Genomic DNA, 15,621 nt, shown 5'->3' on the forward strand with positions numbered 1-15,621 from the left:
TATCTTGAAGTGCCATTATTAGTTTTAAGTTGCAAAGACAATTCTTGATTATTATGTTGTGTTTCTTGCTAATCTGTGGTTAATTCTTATTAGCACATATATTTTGGGTTTGCTTATAAAAATCTTTACATGTCTTTCCTATATTTACCAAATATCTAAGAATGAAATTATGGATTATAACCATTGTCATACATCCAAATGAGTGTAGGTAAAATGCTGTAAATCATGGCTCCAGGAACTTAAAATGTCAAGAACTTAAAGTTTCTAGAGCATAAAGCACTAATTTTTCTAAAAATGCATATGATTTGACTTCTCAGGCCTTGTTGGGGTGTTGAGGAGGAAGGAGAAAAAAGGGAGAGAGAGCAGGCAGAGAGAGTAGGAAATATGGAAACTGTAATTTAGTTTAATTGTTGCTAAAACTCTCATACACTTTTTGCTGCCTTATGTTCAGCAATTCAAAGTCCATTCTGTCTTTGAAGTAGTGCATTGAAATCATAATTTTAGACGAAGCTTTGAGAGTGCTCCTTTAAGGTATTGGGGCTGATTAAGGAGGCAAAGAGCCAAATCTGAAAAAGAAATGTTGCTGATAATCAGCTATTGCTTAAAGCTGATGTTGCCATGACAATTTCTGATGTTGAGGGAATCTGCTCATCTCTTTCGTGACAGAAAACACTGAAAGCTCAATAGCACACAACATGCCTGGGGAATATCAGTCTAGATCATGCCAGAGGAAACTTTTCGTCTTACAGCTCAGTGTAGGCTAAATGTGAGGCAAATGTGGGAGCTGTGTGAAGTCTTCAATTAACTGGACTTTTCTGCTGCAAGTTTCCTTGGTCAATTAACTTCCTTCCGTTTACCCTTTTGACTTTCCTGATACTCTGTGTGCACCACATTAAGGTTTTGGCTTCAGAATGCACTTACTCATGCTTTAAATTCATAACCCATTCCAGAATTTCCCCAGCTTCCTTACAATCTCATATTTTAAAAAGCAAAAGAAAAAATAACCTTCTGAATCCTGTTGATTTCATTTTCTGAAGATTTCTTGCTTTTTTACCTCTGTTCCCTGCCTTAGTTAAATTATCTAACTGAACTATTTTCTAGTCTCCCTGCCTCTTGTCTCTAGTCTCTTAAATCCACCCATCTCAGATTATATGGAGTAACATAATCAAAATACATTTGCCATCCTTGCTTTCCTGTTAGATGCAACTTAGTGACTTGCTGTCATCTTCGTTATTTTCTCTGTTTGGATGTTCTTCCCTTCCCTTCCAGCCTCAAAATTTATCCACTTGCTTCTGTCTTATGATCTACTTATAATAATTTCATTGATTCATTTCACTACTTTATATTGCTTCTTGCTTTGATGTTTCTGCTTTCACTGTTTTCTTTTCCCTGAATCTCTTTTCTTTAATTTATCTGAGGAATTCATGCTGAGGCTTTATATGCCTGTCACGTGGCACCTCTTCCATGACATCTTTTCTGAAATATCTAAATAAGTGTGATGCCCCCATCTACCTTCAATACACCTTGTTCAGGTCTCTACAATGGCACTGGGCTTGTGTTGGCCATTCTTTGTTAGACTGTAATTTCTCAGAACACAGAATAATATATTATTTATCCCTGGTCTTCTAGTGCCCAGCACAGGCTGTTCCCATAGTAGACACTCTGAATCTATGGCTTGTGTTTCATCTTACCTTTGTACAATTGGGAATGTAGAAGAGTCACACCAATTGTGGCTGTTGACAATATGCACATATATTGCATATTAATGTAGCTGAATCTTAACACATAATAGTGTAGCTGATAAAGAATTTGACTGTTATTTAGAAAATATTTAGGCTCTTAATAAGGAAGAGGGCCCTTCAAAAAGCTCACGGAAGAAGGAATTAAAAGAAAAAAAAAACGGTGCAAAAATTTTGGAAGTCCATATAAACAATAATAAGTCCAAAGCATTTAAAGGTTGTGTTTTAATACATAGGATTAAAAATACTTAAGTAGGATTCTCAACTTTTTCACTTTTTGTTTTTCTACAGATCGCTGCCAATTCCTGGGGAAAGTCATGGGGAGAGAATGGCTATTTTAGGATTCTTCGTGGAGTAAATGAGTCTGACATTGAAAAGTTGATTATTGCAGCTTGGGGCCAGCTGACAAGTTCAGATGAACCATAACATTAAATTTCCATAAGGTCATGCATTTAAGCAACCCCTTAAGTTGAAGTTTAGCAACGTGAGTTTCTCTTGACTGTGTAGGATTTGTCTATTCACCCTGTTAATATAGTGTGCCTATTCTCTTATTTTACCCAGACTTTGTGCTTCTGCCTCCCTTCTAGTACTGAGGATATGAAAACACTATTCAAGGACAGCAGCATGATTAAATATCTTTAAAGTTCCCATGTTGTCTTTATTTTATGCTCATAATAGTGTTTTGTTTGCTTGGAATTGTTCATAAATGGTATAATGGCATCTTTCCTAAAATTTATAGCACTCTGTGGAAATGATAGAATTTCTCTCTTTGACCAATGAGAACTTTAGGCAAAGTGTACTCACTGGTTTACCATCTTTATGATTTTCTTTTTCAATCCGATAATACTTTCTTAATTCAAACCTTGCTTGAGTCTTGCTGAAAGTAGTGGAAATAGATTATTAATTATTTCTCTCATTAAGCTATTATTTTGTTTCTTTCATTTGCCTAAACCTAACTTGTAGTCTGGTCACAAATGAAAAGTTAACTCTTGCAGGAATTAAATACTCTTTATTGTGCCATGTAATGCCCTGTGATATGGAAAAGATGTTAAGTAATGAAGAAGCTGAGAAGCTAACAATAGAAGCATGATCTTGACATACACAAATTCTTAATTTTGGAATCTTAATTTTGTGCAAAGTCTATTGAAATCAACTGCAAAAACTGTATATGGAAAGATAACATATTTTCCACTGAAAACAGCAAAATCATGCCATGACTCAAAAAGAATAAATATACTTTTATCAAGCCATCTCACAGTTCCCTGCATGAGATTCTAAAAAGTTTGCTAAATTGGCCCTAATTTGCATCTAATTTTGATGTTAGTTCTCTATAGTCAGAGGAACAAAAATAGCATCATAGTAATGGCTGGGAAAGGCTATAATCTTTTAATAATTCACTAGTATCTTAAATGGCAAGCTAGTAAATGAAGAAGTAAACCTGGTCAGGATGAGAGCACAGATAATTATAATTACAACAGGAAGATAATGATGGCCTGAATTTCAAGGCACTCTGTCATCTTACTTTTAGTGCTGGGTCTTTTTATGTTGTGTCTAAAGATGTCCTGATTAGATAATCCAGACAGGCTGGAAATGTGGGGAAGCTGAGCACAGAGAGGTAAGGGGTTGCTGTAACTGTTTTCTTCATTAATCATTGTGGCTTTATCAGGGAAGCAGCTATGCACTTTGTCTTCCCTAGAAAATATTCATGAGGGTGATTCAGTTTGTGCAGATTGGCTGACATTCTCACAGAGAGCTGATAATTAATTTGGTTTTTCTCAGTTTGGGTTCCTCTAACACAGCCCTAAGACACGGTTTTTGTATAAATACAGATAATCATTTGACTGTGAAGCACACACTGAGAAGTGAGTGAGGAATGAGATAGGGTAGTGGGACAGACAGTAAAGGGTACATTCTCCTGCAAAACACACCTTGGACAGCTACTTCTCATCCCAGTGGAGACTGATAATACATTCCTCATACTTAGGCCACCCAGAAAAGAAGTGTTCTTTGGTTGAGGGTGCTTTTGGGGTCTGAGAATTCCCTGGTTTTTCGGAGCTGGCACAAGAATAGGAAAGTACCTTCTAGTGTTTAGAGAAAAACCCATAAGCAAAGAAAAGCACATTCTTGTAATTGGTGCCAAGCTGACGTTCACTGAAATGGTGCACATGAAGCAACATGGGCAGGTCACAAACAAGTGTTTGCTGTGGGTATTAAAATACTTTTAAAGCATTTGTTAGATATTGGTGACTGTTGAAGTAATAAATCATAGTGCACCCAAAGTGCCAGATGACTAATAACACTTTCAAAGGTGTTTATAGGGTTAAGTGGATCCATTCAACCAAAATTATGCAAATAGACAAAAGATACTACAATTAATCTTCACATTGTGGTTTGTGATCCTAGATTTTGCTATTTTAAATTTTCTATTGTTCTAGGATGTAATTATAAGGATGTTTGTTGTTGCATTGATAGTGATTATAGAAATTATCAAATATTTTTAAAAAATAAAATCAGGGATGGATTCATATTCAAAATTATCCTAAATAATAAAAAACTGAATCCATAGAGGAAGAAAAAATAAAGATTTTATCACTATAATAAATTCTATCGGAAAGCCTAGATTATGTTTATCCAGGAATTATAAACTAGAAGTTATAAAACAGACAGAAGACATTTGGGAATGAATTTTGCTAAGGGAAATATTATTCTTGAGGTTTGCTCAGTCAGTATCTTCCGTTGATTAGTGTTGCTTCTCATTTTTATTCCTTTAAAGAGATTGTTTGGTCCTATTCATTGTAATGACCCAGCATCAGTTTTAAAAACCAGCGAGCAGAATATTCCTTAGCTACCCCAGAGGCTAAATAACTATTTGTACAAAGAACTCACTGATGTCCAGGTGTTCTCATTCTATACTGTGACTTTTCATGGCCTGCAGGTGGATGTTGCTCACCTCAGCCTGGAATGAGTGATGCGAAATGCCACACATTTAGCGCATGTCTCTCTAGAATTTCTGTTTCTGTTTCTTTTTATAAGGTGTGTTTGTTTCATGTTAATGGTGTATGAGAGAAGCATTGTTCACATGGAACATTTCATGCAATCAAGACAATGTGTCTCCGATTGGAAATTACTGTGAATACTAGCACTTGTTTTCTTCCTATTCAGTTGGAAATATGTGTCTTGGGTATGGGTTCCAATTTAAACTGGTTACTATACTCAGTAAAAGAGTTTTTCTTGGAAAAAGAGGAAAATAATCTCCATATAGAACACTGAATTAAAGTTTTGTCTTTCCACTATGGTGAATGCTTCTTCTTCAGATACCATTAGGAAAGACACATAAGGGAAGGTGGGAAACATCTTGAAGATAGGGTTTATGACCTTGCCTTCTCACAACATTTGTGTCTGACTTGATTTTAAACAGTGAAAAGGCTTCCCCACCTTTAAACATTAGTAGTTATTAATTCTCTTAAAATGCATAAAATGTTAGTTTGGGCTCAAATTATGAAAAGGCAGCTTCTCTAAGTATTTCCAGCAGAAGGAGTAGTGGTGCCAAGAGGGAGTTGAGAAGGCAATGGGGAGGTATTGAGCCAACCCAGCAATGAGCAAATGTTGGAAGCTGACATCACCCGTTAACTAAAGGGGCAAAGTGAAGACAAAGATGTTACTGGAGTCCAGGAGCTGGTGATATACCCACAGTAGCTATAAGCATGTTTGGGCTGACCATTTGGAGTTGGAGTTGTGAAGGGGCATGATGCTATCAAATTGCCACTGGAGGCAGAGAGGAAGTGGGAAGAGGAACTGAGGCCTCTCTCTCCCACAGTTCCTCCAAGATTTCAACAACACCTCTCACTGGCTTATCCTGCTGCAAGAGCACTGATACAAAAATCTGTGAAATGAAGCTTTCTTGTTGACTGCCATCTTTTACCTGGTGCAGAGGACAATAGAATAAGGGCAAGGAAGAAATCAGAGGACAAACCAAGAAAATAAATTTTGATTCATACCATATGAATATTAGAAATTAAGATTACATAGAGGAATAGGATATCAATAATGGATTTAGCTAATGGACCCAGTCATATATACATATATACATATACAGTCATATATACATATACAGTCATATATATATATGTATATATATGTACATAATTTTAATGCTTGCTTATATATATATAAGCTATTTCAATGCTTGCTATATATGTCTTACCTAGTGTAATGCTTGCTATATATAAGTATATTTTAGCTACTGTAATGCTTGCTATTACATGTTATTTTTTTTGCTTAAGGTATTTTGACTTAAAAGGAACACATAAGCATAGTTCAACATGTTCGTGTAAAATTTAGAATTGAAATATGTTTATTTTGATATGAAAATATTTGCAATCCATGAAATTTTTTTTCGTAAGACATATTTTCATGAACTTTTGCAAGATCCTTTGTATTTGATCTATGCAGGAAAGAATTTTTCCCCACCATGATTCATAGTAGTTTCTGGAGTCTGTTGTTTTACCATTATTACCCATCAGGGAAACTTTGATGATCTGATATCAAGACATTTTTTTTCCTTGGCTGTAGTTTGGTTCCTTTCTAAAAAAAAGAAAGGAGGAAGTAAAAAGTAGGGTCCCGGCTGGCGCCGCGGCTCACTAGGCTAATCCTCCGCCTTGCGGCGCCGGCACACTGGGTTCTAGTCCCGGTCGGGGCGCCGGATTCTGTCCCGGTTGCCCCTCTTCCAGGCCAGCTCTCTGCTGTGGCCAGGGAGTGCAGTGGAGGATGGTCCAAGTGCTTGGGTCCTGCACCCCATGGGAGACCAGGAGAAGCGCCTGGCTCCTGCCTTTGGATCAGTGCGGTGCACCGGCCGCAGCGTGCCAGCCGCGGCGGCCATTGGAGGGTGAACCAACGGCAAAAGGAAGACCTTTCTCTCTGTCTCTCTCTCACTGTCCACTCTGCCTGTCAAAAATAAAATAAAAAAAAAAAATGTAGGGTCCCAAAAGGTATTATTTGATGCAATGTTTCAAAAGAGAAAAGCATCCTTCAATGAAGTGCAATTGTACTGGAAAAGGGACTGATTAGGAATATAGACATTCCTTCTCTTCACACAGGAGGAAAACATCAGCTGAACACTGTGAATAACAGGACAATTGAATGAATGGAAAACCTTCTCCACCTACAGCTGTGAATATGATTGTACATCATTTTGATACCACATCTGACAGAAATCTTAAAAAATCACTGACAGGGAATGTGAGATTTCTCCTCAGAGACAATGTAGTAAGAACTCCATTAGTTAGACAAAGAACGGCAATAACTCTTTCTTCCATCCACCATCCCCTTTCAGTAACCTCTACCCTCAGTAAGACATGTAGTTTAGCTCAATGTCTCCAAGGCATGTTCTGTGGAAGATTTGTCTTCCAAGATAGTAAGGGGAGAGGTGTCCAGACACATTGAATTTAAGATACATCTTATATTCTTGGAATATATCTCACATAGTTTGTGGAAAATGAAATAAAAAATAAGTTTATTTGGTATCAAACATTTTTGAGATCCATGCATACTAAGGGTCTCGAAAGCACTGATCAAAATGCATATTTTGAAAAAAATGCACAGATTTCAATTTTTTATACTGAAATAAATATATCTTTTAATTCCATTTTCAATGTGTCCAGTTTTGAAATGTCCTCTCATTATCTACTTAAAATCCTCACAGTTTAGTTAGGCAGCCAACAATAAAGTCCAGCTCCAGCTGGGTTTCTGTCCTTTCTTCAACCTTGTATTCTGCGATGATCAATGTATTCCATTAAATACAATGGCTCCATATACGACCACTAGCCTGTTTCTATTGAAAACGCCTATTAAATCATACACTATCCAGTCAATACTTATTTTATGCTTGTGATGTGTTAGTCACTGTGCTTGGTATTAGACATATAGCAGAGAACCAAAAGACAGATCCTGCCTTGTCTTAACTCCTAATTGACTCTCATAAAACACATTTTGGGAGATAAAGGTCTAAGCACAGCAGGGAATATTTTTCTTTGTATGTAAATCATCTTAGGTGTCACTATCAGAGTGCAGCCTTGAGCTGGATGTATCTAGGGCTCAGCCAGTGTTCAATGTCTATCAATATTGCATAAAGTCAAAGATTGCGCTGTATAAATATCAGGAAAGTATGTGAGAGAACATTCTACACATGTCGCAGAACTCATGTAAATAAGTTTCCTCAAATTTTGTTATTGTTAAACAGAAGTTATTGTGGGGGATGACTCCTGACTTGCCACAATGAAGCACAATGGATGGTTCTGGGGTAATCATTTTCATTGATTGCAATAATCCTGTCGTTAATAAGAAATAAGGGGGCCGATGCTGTGGCATAGTGGGTAAAGCTGCCCCCTGCAGTGCCGGCATCCCATATGGGTGCTAGTTCCTGTCCTGGCTGCTCTACTTTCAATCTAGCTCTTTGCTATGGCCTGGGAAAACAGAAGAACAGGGCCCAAGTCCTTGGGTTCCTGATTCCTGTGGGAGACCTGGAAGAAGCTCTGGCTCCTGGCTTCGGATCCATGCAGCTCCAGCAGTTCTGGCCAATTGGGGAGTGAACCAGCGGATGGAAGACCTCTCTCTCTCTCTGCCTCTCCTTCTCTCTCTGTGTAACTCTGACTTTCAAATAAATAAATAAATCTTTAAAAAAAATTTTGGTGATGGGTCAATTTTTTGTGCTTATCTCTACATTCTTCGTTATAACATTATGTTTATATACACATATATATGTGTATACATATAATATGTGTACATTGAATATATTATAGATACATTTATAATATATATATATATACACACACATAGTTTTTTGTATGTCAATAATCCCTCAGAAAAATGACTTAGAAAATAAAAAGATTCACTATAGCTTAAACCATAGCCTATAATGTTAGTGACTGAGAGATCATCATATTGGCCAACATAACTATTTCATATTATCTTCTGCAGAAGTCTCCTAAATGTCTTTTTTATATTTGTAATGCTGTACATAATATAATATTTATTTATAAAGAAAGCTTGACTGAAGAAGCATAATAACAAAATGAACATTTGACAAATAAAAGATGAAGCAGTATAAGTGCGATTATATCACTGGGTGCTCTACTTATTCCAATGCCTGGCTTCAGTCCTGGAGGACCCACTATCTTGAATTTTTGTTTATGGCTTTGTTTTATCACACACACACACACACACACATATATAAATATAAATATATATATATAATACCTAAACAGTATGTTGTTTGATTTTTATTGTTTTAGTGCTTTAAAATTGCAATCATACTCTGTATTACAATCTCTGTAAATTCTCAAGACTTATTCTTGTTGTCCTAACAATAATTCATTCATTGTGGTGTTTCATGTCAGTAGATTGTTTTTAGATTTGCATGGTGTTAAGAACAATGCCATCATGAATATTCATGTGTATGTATCTTGACAAATCAATGTTTTCCAAGTGTAGTGGCTCTCAAAGTATTTTGAAAGATATTATTGTGATGCTATTTTATAATCAATTTTGTGTAATGATTGCTATCTTTCTATATCAATAAGCATATTAAATGCAGTCCACATTCAAATTTCCGTAATTGTCAATAATACATCACTTACAGTTGTTTTATTCAACTCTGGATCCAAACTAGGATGATGTATCCCATCTAATATTTATACCATTTTAAAGAACTTTTTAAATGACACAGATTATTGAGTGATAAGACCCATCATATTGTGTGTAGAGTTTAGTTTATTTTCTTCTTTTTGTAGATCATTAACATGAGCTCAATTTTATCAAGTGAGTTTTTCTTGCATCAAAGAGATCGTTCTGTACATTTTAAAAGTTTATTTATATGATAAATTATACTTGTAGATTTTCTTTGTTGAAACACTCTTTACTTTTCAGGATAAAGCCATTTTTTAAAAATAAATTTACTTGGTTTTTGAAAGGCAGAGCTAAAAAGATGCAGAGGCAGAGAGAGAGAGAGAGAGAGAGAGAGAGGAGAGAGAGAGGTCATCCCTCTGGTGGTTTACTCCCCAAATGGCACAATGGCTGGGGCTGGCTGATCCAATGCCAAGAGCCAGGTGCTCCCTTCGGATCTCCTATGTGAGTGCCACGGCACAAGGACTTAGGTCATCTTCTACTGCTTTCCCAGGCCCTAGCAGAGAGCTGGATCAGAAGTGGAGCAGCCGAACTCTGAACCAGTGCCCATATGGGATGCTGGCACTGCAGACAGTGCTTTACCTGCTATACCACAGTGGCAGTCCCACTATCATATCATTTTTAAATACTTGAATTTATTTTTCCAAGCTTATGTTTAGGATTTCTGCATGTATGTTTATCAGGTTCCCTTATTGCTTTTCTTTTTTCCTTATCCTGTCCTCGCCATACCATGACATTAAGATTATACTAACCTCATTTAATGAGTTGGGGGATGTCCTGCTTTTTACAATTTGTTTTGAAGGGTCTGAGTCTGATTACAATGATTTATTTGTTGAAATGGTACCTCAATTTGCCCAAAAACACCTGGCCATGACAATGACTGAAAGTAAAATTCCAAATTACTGATTTAATATTTTTATGTAAGTTCTATCAAGGTTTCTGAGTTATTTTGAGGTTCTCTCATCTATATCTTCCTAGTTCATGTAAGATTTTACATTATTGGAATTTAAATACATTAGTTATTTTATATGAGTTATTTTAAATATTTAGTTATTTTAAATATTAGTTATTTTAGTTATTTTAATATTTTATTTTATTTAAATAATAGTTATTTTAGTTATTTTAAATATTTAAATTATTTTAAATATTAGTTATTTTACATTATTAGAATATAAATACATTAAAAAAGAATATGAATACATTAGTGTATTATCTATTATGCTATCATAATGTATCATAATATAGCATTGTAATACGTTAATCTTGTTGAATCTGAATTTATTAATCACTTTCCTTATAATATTATTTATTCTTTAGTTCATGAATTCTTAGTACTTACCATCTTGAACAAGCTCATCAGGCATCTGTCCTTTGTTTAACTTTTCAAAGAAATATGTTTTAGTTTTATTGATATTTTTTGAATTAGTTTGCATTTATTCTAATTTTTTCTAACTTCTTAAGTTGATCTGTTAGCTCATTAATTTTGAACTTTTCTTGTTGACTAATTTAAGCATTCATGCAGGGTGCTCTCTAAATGTGTCCTCTCAGTAAAAATATTGTACCCTTTAGCCCTTTATAATTATAAGTACTCAGTGAAAAGAAAACACACATTTTCTGAATAGTTACGCCTGGACAATAATTGTGTCATTTCTAGGCACGTTTTATTCCTCATGAGCTGTTTTGGATCATTTTACCCACTACATTTATAAATACATGCAGAAAATGCATTAGCATAACATGTAAACTGTGTGATTTGACTGCTTAGTGGGAAAAATGTGCTTTGTATGGCAAGAAACATGTTTTATTTATTTAGGTCTCTGATATGTGTTTGAAACTGGAAAATTCACAACTTCTTCACAGATGTGTTTACTCATGAAAACGAAACTGACAACATTTTCTGTGGCCAGATCATTAAGTAGTAGTTCATTATCTCAGGGGAGAACATTCTCTTTTCAAGAACTGCGAGATATAAACCTTCTTTTCTTTCCCTGTAGCAAGTTAAGTTCCCACAGAGACAAAGAAAATAGAATAGCCAAATGTCAGCCTAGATGTAAATGACTTTGGCATTTAAAATTCTGTTTCAGATTCTGTAGCATGTTATATTTATTCTTGAAGGTTTTTAGTATATTGGTATGTTAAGTCACAGGTATGTTTCCAATAAACAGATATCTGCCAAAAGGAGGTAAACTTTATTCTCAATCATTGCAACTATTGCAGGTAATTGTCACTTACAAAATCTTTAGCATTAAGCCAATTCTGCGTAATTTATGCTTTTGATTAGTAATTTAATACAGTATGAGCTATAATTCTTTGGAAATAATAGCTTAGAATGAAAACTGCTCTATGATCAGAATTTCTATTATTTGGCAGAATATGTTGTATATTGATAAGAACAAGCACTGCTTTAAATTATTACCAAATGATCAAGATGATAACATGTTTGAAATAAAAAGAATAGTATTCTTCCTATTTTAACACCTAGGCTACATTCTTTGTAAATATTCAATTACTATATAAAATAGCTTTGATATCTTACATTACTAAACTACTATGGTTTATTTGTTTCCGTTTTACTATGTGATATTACTTGTACTTACATCCATTGAGTTTTTGCTGTGTATTGCATGACACAAGAAGTTCTGTTCACCACAGCCTCTCAATTTAAGAGGAGGCTTACACAGATGAAGAAAGGTGCTCCAAAGTAGCAGAACATCTTTTGTCCCATCCTAATGGGTTGTCACACTTGGTGAAGGCAAAAGGAAGAGAATAGAGATCTTTCAAATAAGTATTTTTTAAACTTTTATTAATAAATAAATATAAAATATAGTAATATATAAATAAATATAAAAGTACAACTTTTGGATTATAGCGGTTTTTCCCCACACTACTTGACTCCCACCTGCAACCATCCCATCTCCTACTCCCACTCCCATCCCATTCTTCATCAAGATTCATTTTCAATTATCTTTATAGACGGGATCAACATGGTAAATACTAGGTAAAAATTTCAACAGTTTGCACCCACACAGACACATGAAGTATAAAGTACTGTTTGAGTACTAGTTTTACTGTTGATTTAACAATTGACACTCTTGGCTGGCGCCATGGCTCACTAGGCTAATCCTCCACCTGTGGCGCCAGTACCCCGGGTTCTAGTCCCAGTTGGGACACTGGATTCCGTCCCGTTTGTTCCTCTTCCACTCCAGCTCTCTGCTGTGGCCCAGGAAGGCAGTGGAGGATGGCCTAAATGCTTGAGATCTGCACGCGTATGGGAAACCAGGAGGAAGTACCTGGCTCCGGGCTTCGGAGCAGTGCAGCGCGCCAGCCATAGCGGCTATTTGGGGGGTGAACCAACAGAAGGAAGACCTTTCTCCTTTCTCTCTGTCTCTCTCTCTCTCACTGTCTAACTCTGCCTGTCAAAAAAAAAAAAAAAATGACACTCTTACTTATGGCGTCACTAATCACCTGAGGCTCTAGTCATGAGCTGCCAAGGCTCATGAAACCTCTTCAGTTCACCAACTCTGACCTTATTTAGGCAAGGCCATAATCAAAGTGGAAGTTTTCTCCTCTCTTCAGATAAGGTACCTCCTTCTTTGATGGCCCATTCTTTCCACTGGGAACACACTCACAGAGATCTTTCATTTAGGTTTTTTTTTTTTTTTTCTTTTCTTTTTGCCACAGTGTCTTGACTTTCCATACCTAAGAATCTCTCATGGGCTTTTTAGCTGGATCTGAATGCCTTAAAGGCTGACTCTGAGGCCCACGTGCTGTTTAGGGCATCTGACAGTCAATTAGTCTGCTGTGAATCCTGTTAGTACTAGCAGACACTAGTCTTGTTTATGTGATCCCTTTGAGAGTTAATCTTATCATTATGATCAATTATGAACTGAAACTGATCACTTTGATTAGTGATATGGCATTGGTGCATGCCACCTTGATGGGATTGAATTGGAATCCCCTGGCATGTTTCTAGCTATAGCATTTGGAGTAAGTCCAAGTAAGAATGTGCTGAACTGTACATCTCCTCCCTCTCTAATTCCCACTTTATATTTAACAGGGACCACTTTTCAGTTAAATTTAAGCACCTAAGAATAATTGTGTGTTAATTAAAGAGTTCAACCAATGGTATTAAGTAGAACAAAAAAAAAATACTAAAAGGAATAAAATAGCTGTTCCTCCACAGTCAGGACAAGGGCAGATCAAGTCATTGTTTCTCATAGTGTCACTTCTACAGGTTTCCTATTATGTGCTCAATCAGTTGCCACCAATCAGGGAGAACATATGATATTTGTCCCTTTGGGACTGGCTTATTTCACTCAGCATGATATTTTCCTGGTTCCTCCATTTTGTTGAAAATGACCAGATTTCATTGCTTTTGACTGCTGTATAGTATTCTATAGAGTACATGTCCCATAATTTCTTTATCCAGTCTTCTGTTGATGGGCATTTCAGTTGATTCCATGTCTTAGACATTGTGAATTGAGCTGCAATAAACATTAATGTGCAGATGGCTTTTTTGTTTGCCAATTTAATTTCCTTTGGGTAAATTCCAAGGAGTGGGATGGCTGGGTCATGAGGTAAGGCTACATTCAGGTTTCTAAGCAATCTCCGAACTGACTTCCATAGTGGCTTTACCAATTTCCATTCCCATAAACAGTGGTTTAGTGTGCCTTTTTCCCCACATCCTCTTTAGCATCTGTTGTTAGTTGATTTCTGTATGTGAGCCACTCTAAGCAGGGTGAGATAAAATCTCATTGTGGTTTTGATTTGCATTTCCCTGATGGCTAGTGATCCTGAACATTGTTTCATGTGTCTCTTGGTCGTTTGGATTTCCTCTTTTGAAAAGTACAGTTAATCAGACCGAAAATCAACAAGGAAACAAGAGATTTAATCAACATTATAGATCAAATTTCATCTAACAGATATCTACAGAACTTTCCAACACTTGAAGAATACATTTTCTTCTCAGCAGTGTATGGAAATTTCTCTAGGGTTGACCATATATTAGGCCATAAAACAAGTCTCAGCAAGTTCAAAAGAATCGAATGTATACCATGCATCTTTTAAGACCACAATGGAATGAGGCTGGGCATTAGCAACTCAGGAATCCCTAGAGCATCTGCAAACACATGGAGTTAAACAACATGCTCCTGAATGAAGAGTGGGTCATAGAAGAAATCAAAAGGGAAATGAAAAACTTTCTGGAACCATTGAAAATAACAACACAACATATCAAAACTTATGGGATACAGCAAAAGCAGTGTTAAGAGGAAAGTTTATAGCAATAGGTACCTACAACAAGAAATTGGAAAGGCACCAAATGAATGAGCTATCAATGCTTATCAAGGAGCTATAAACACTACAGCAAACCAGACTCAAAACTAATAGAAGAGAAATAATTAAAATTAGAGTAGAAATCAACAGAATTGAATAAAAAAATTACAAAAGATCAGCAAAATGAAGAGCTGTTTTTTTGTAAAAAATAAACATAATGACACAGCACTGGCCCAACTAACTAAAAAAAGGAGAGAAAAGAACAAAATCAACAAAATGAGAGATGAAAGGGGAATGTAACAACAAACAGAAAAGATATAAAAAGGAGTCACAAGAAATTACAAAAAAGAGTTGTGTGCCAGCAAGCAAGGAAATCTTTTTTATAAATTTTTTTTATTTAGTAAATATAAATTTCCAAAGTACAGTTTATGGATTACAAACGTTTCATTCCCCCCATAATTTCCCTCCAACACGCACCCCCCCATCTCCTGCTCCCTCTCCCATTCCATTCACATCAAGATTCATTTTCATTTATCTTTATATATAGAAGATCTATTTAGTATATATTAAGTAAAGATTGCATCAGTTTGCACCCACACAGAAACACAAAGTGTAAAATACTGTTTCAGTACTAGTTATAGCATTACTTTACATTGGACAACACATTAAGGACAGATCCCACATGAGAAGTAAGTGCACATTGACTCCTGTTGTTGACTTAACAATTTGACGCTCTTGTTTATGGCATCAGTAATCTCCCTGGGCTCTAGTCATGAGTTGCCAAGGCTATGGAAGCCTTTAGGGTTCGCTGACTTAGATCTTATTCCAACAGGGTCATAGTCAAAGTGGAAGGGCTGACTCTGGGGCCAGAGTGCTATTTAGGACATCTGCCATTCTATGAGTCTGCTGTGTATCCCACTTCCCATGA

General features: G+C 36.0%; 1 protein-coding gene across 1 annotated transcript in view; it reads left to right on the plus strand.

Annotated features, from left to right (window-relative positions):
- The window catches only part of TINAG (tubulointerstitial nephritis antigen), a 108,892-nt gene extending 106,727 nt beyond the window's left edge, over positions 1-2,165 (plus strand). The window contains exon 11 of the mRNA XM_062186294.1: positions 2,031-2,165. Within this exon, the coding sequence (XP_062042278.1) occupies positions 2,031-2,165 (135 nt within the window). The remainder of the gene's footprint in view (positions 1-2,030) is intronic.
- The last annotated feature ends 13,456 nt before the right edge of the window (positions 2,166-15,621 follow it).

Source organism: Lepus europaeus, chromosome 3 (genome assembly GCF_033115175.1).
Source record: "Lepus europaeus isolate LE1 chromosome 3, mLepTim1.pri, whole genome shotgun sequence".
Classification (NCBI taxonomy): Eukaryota; Metazoa; Chordata; class Mammalia; order Lagomorpha; family Leporidae; genus Lepus; species Lepus europaeus.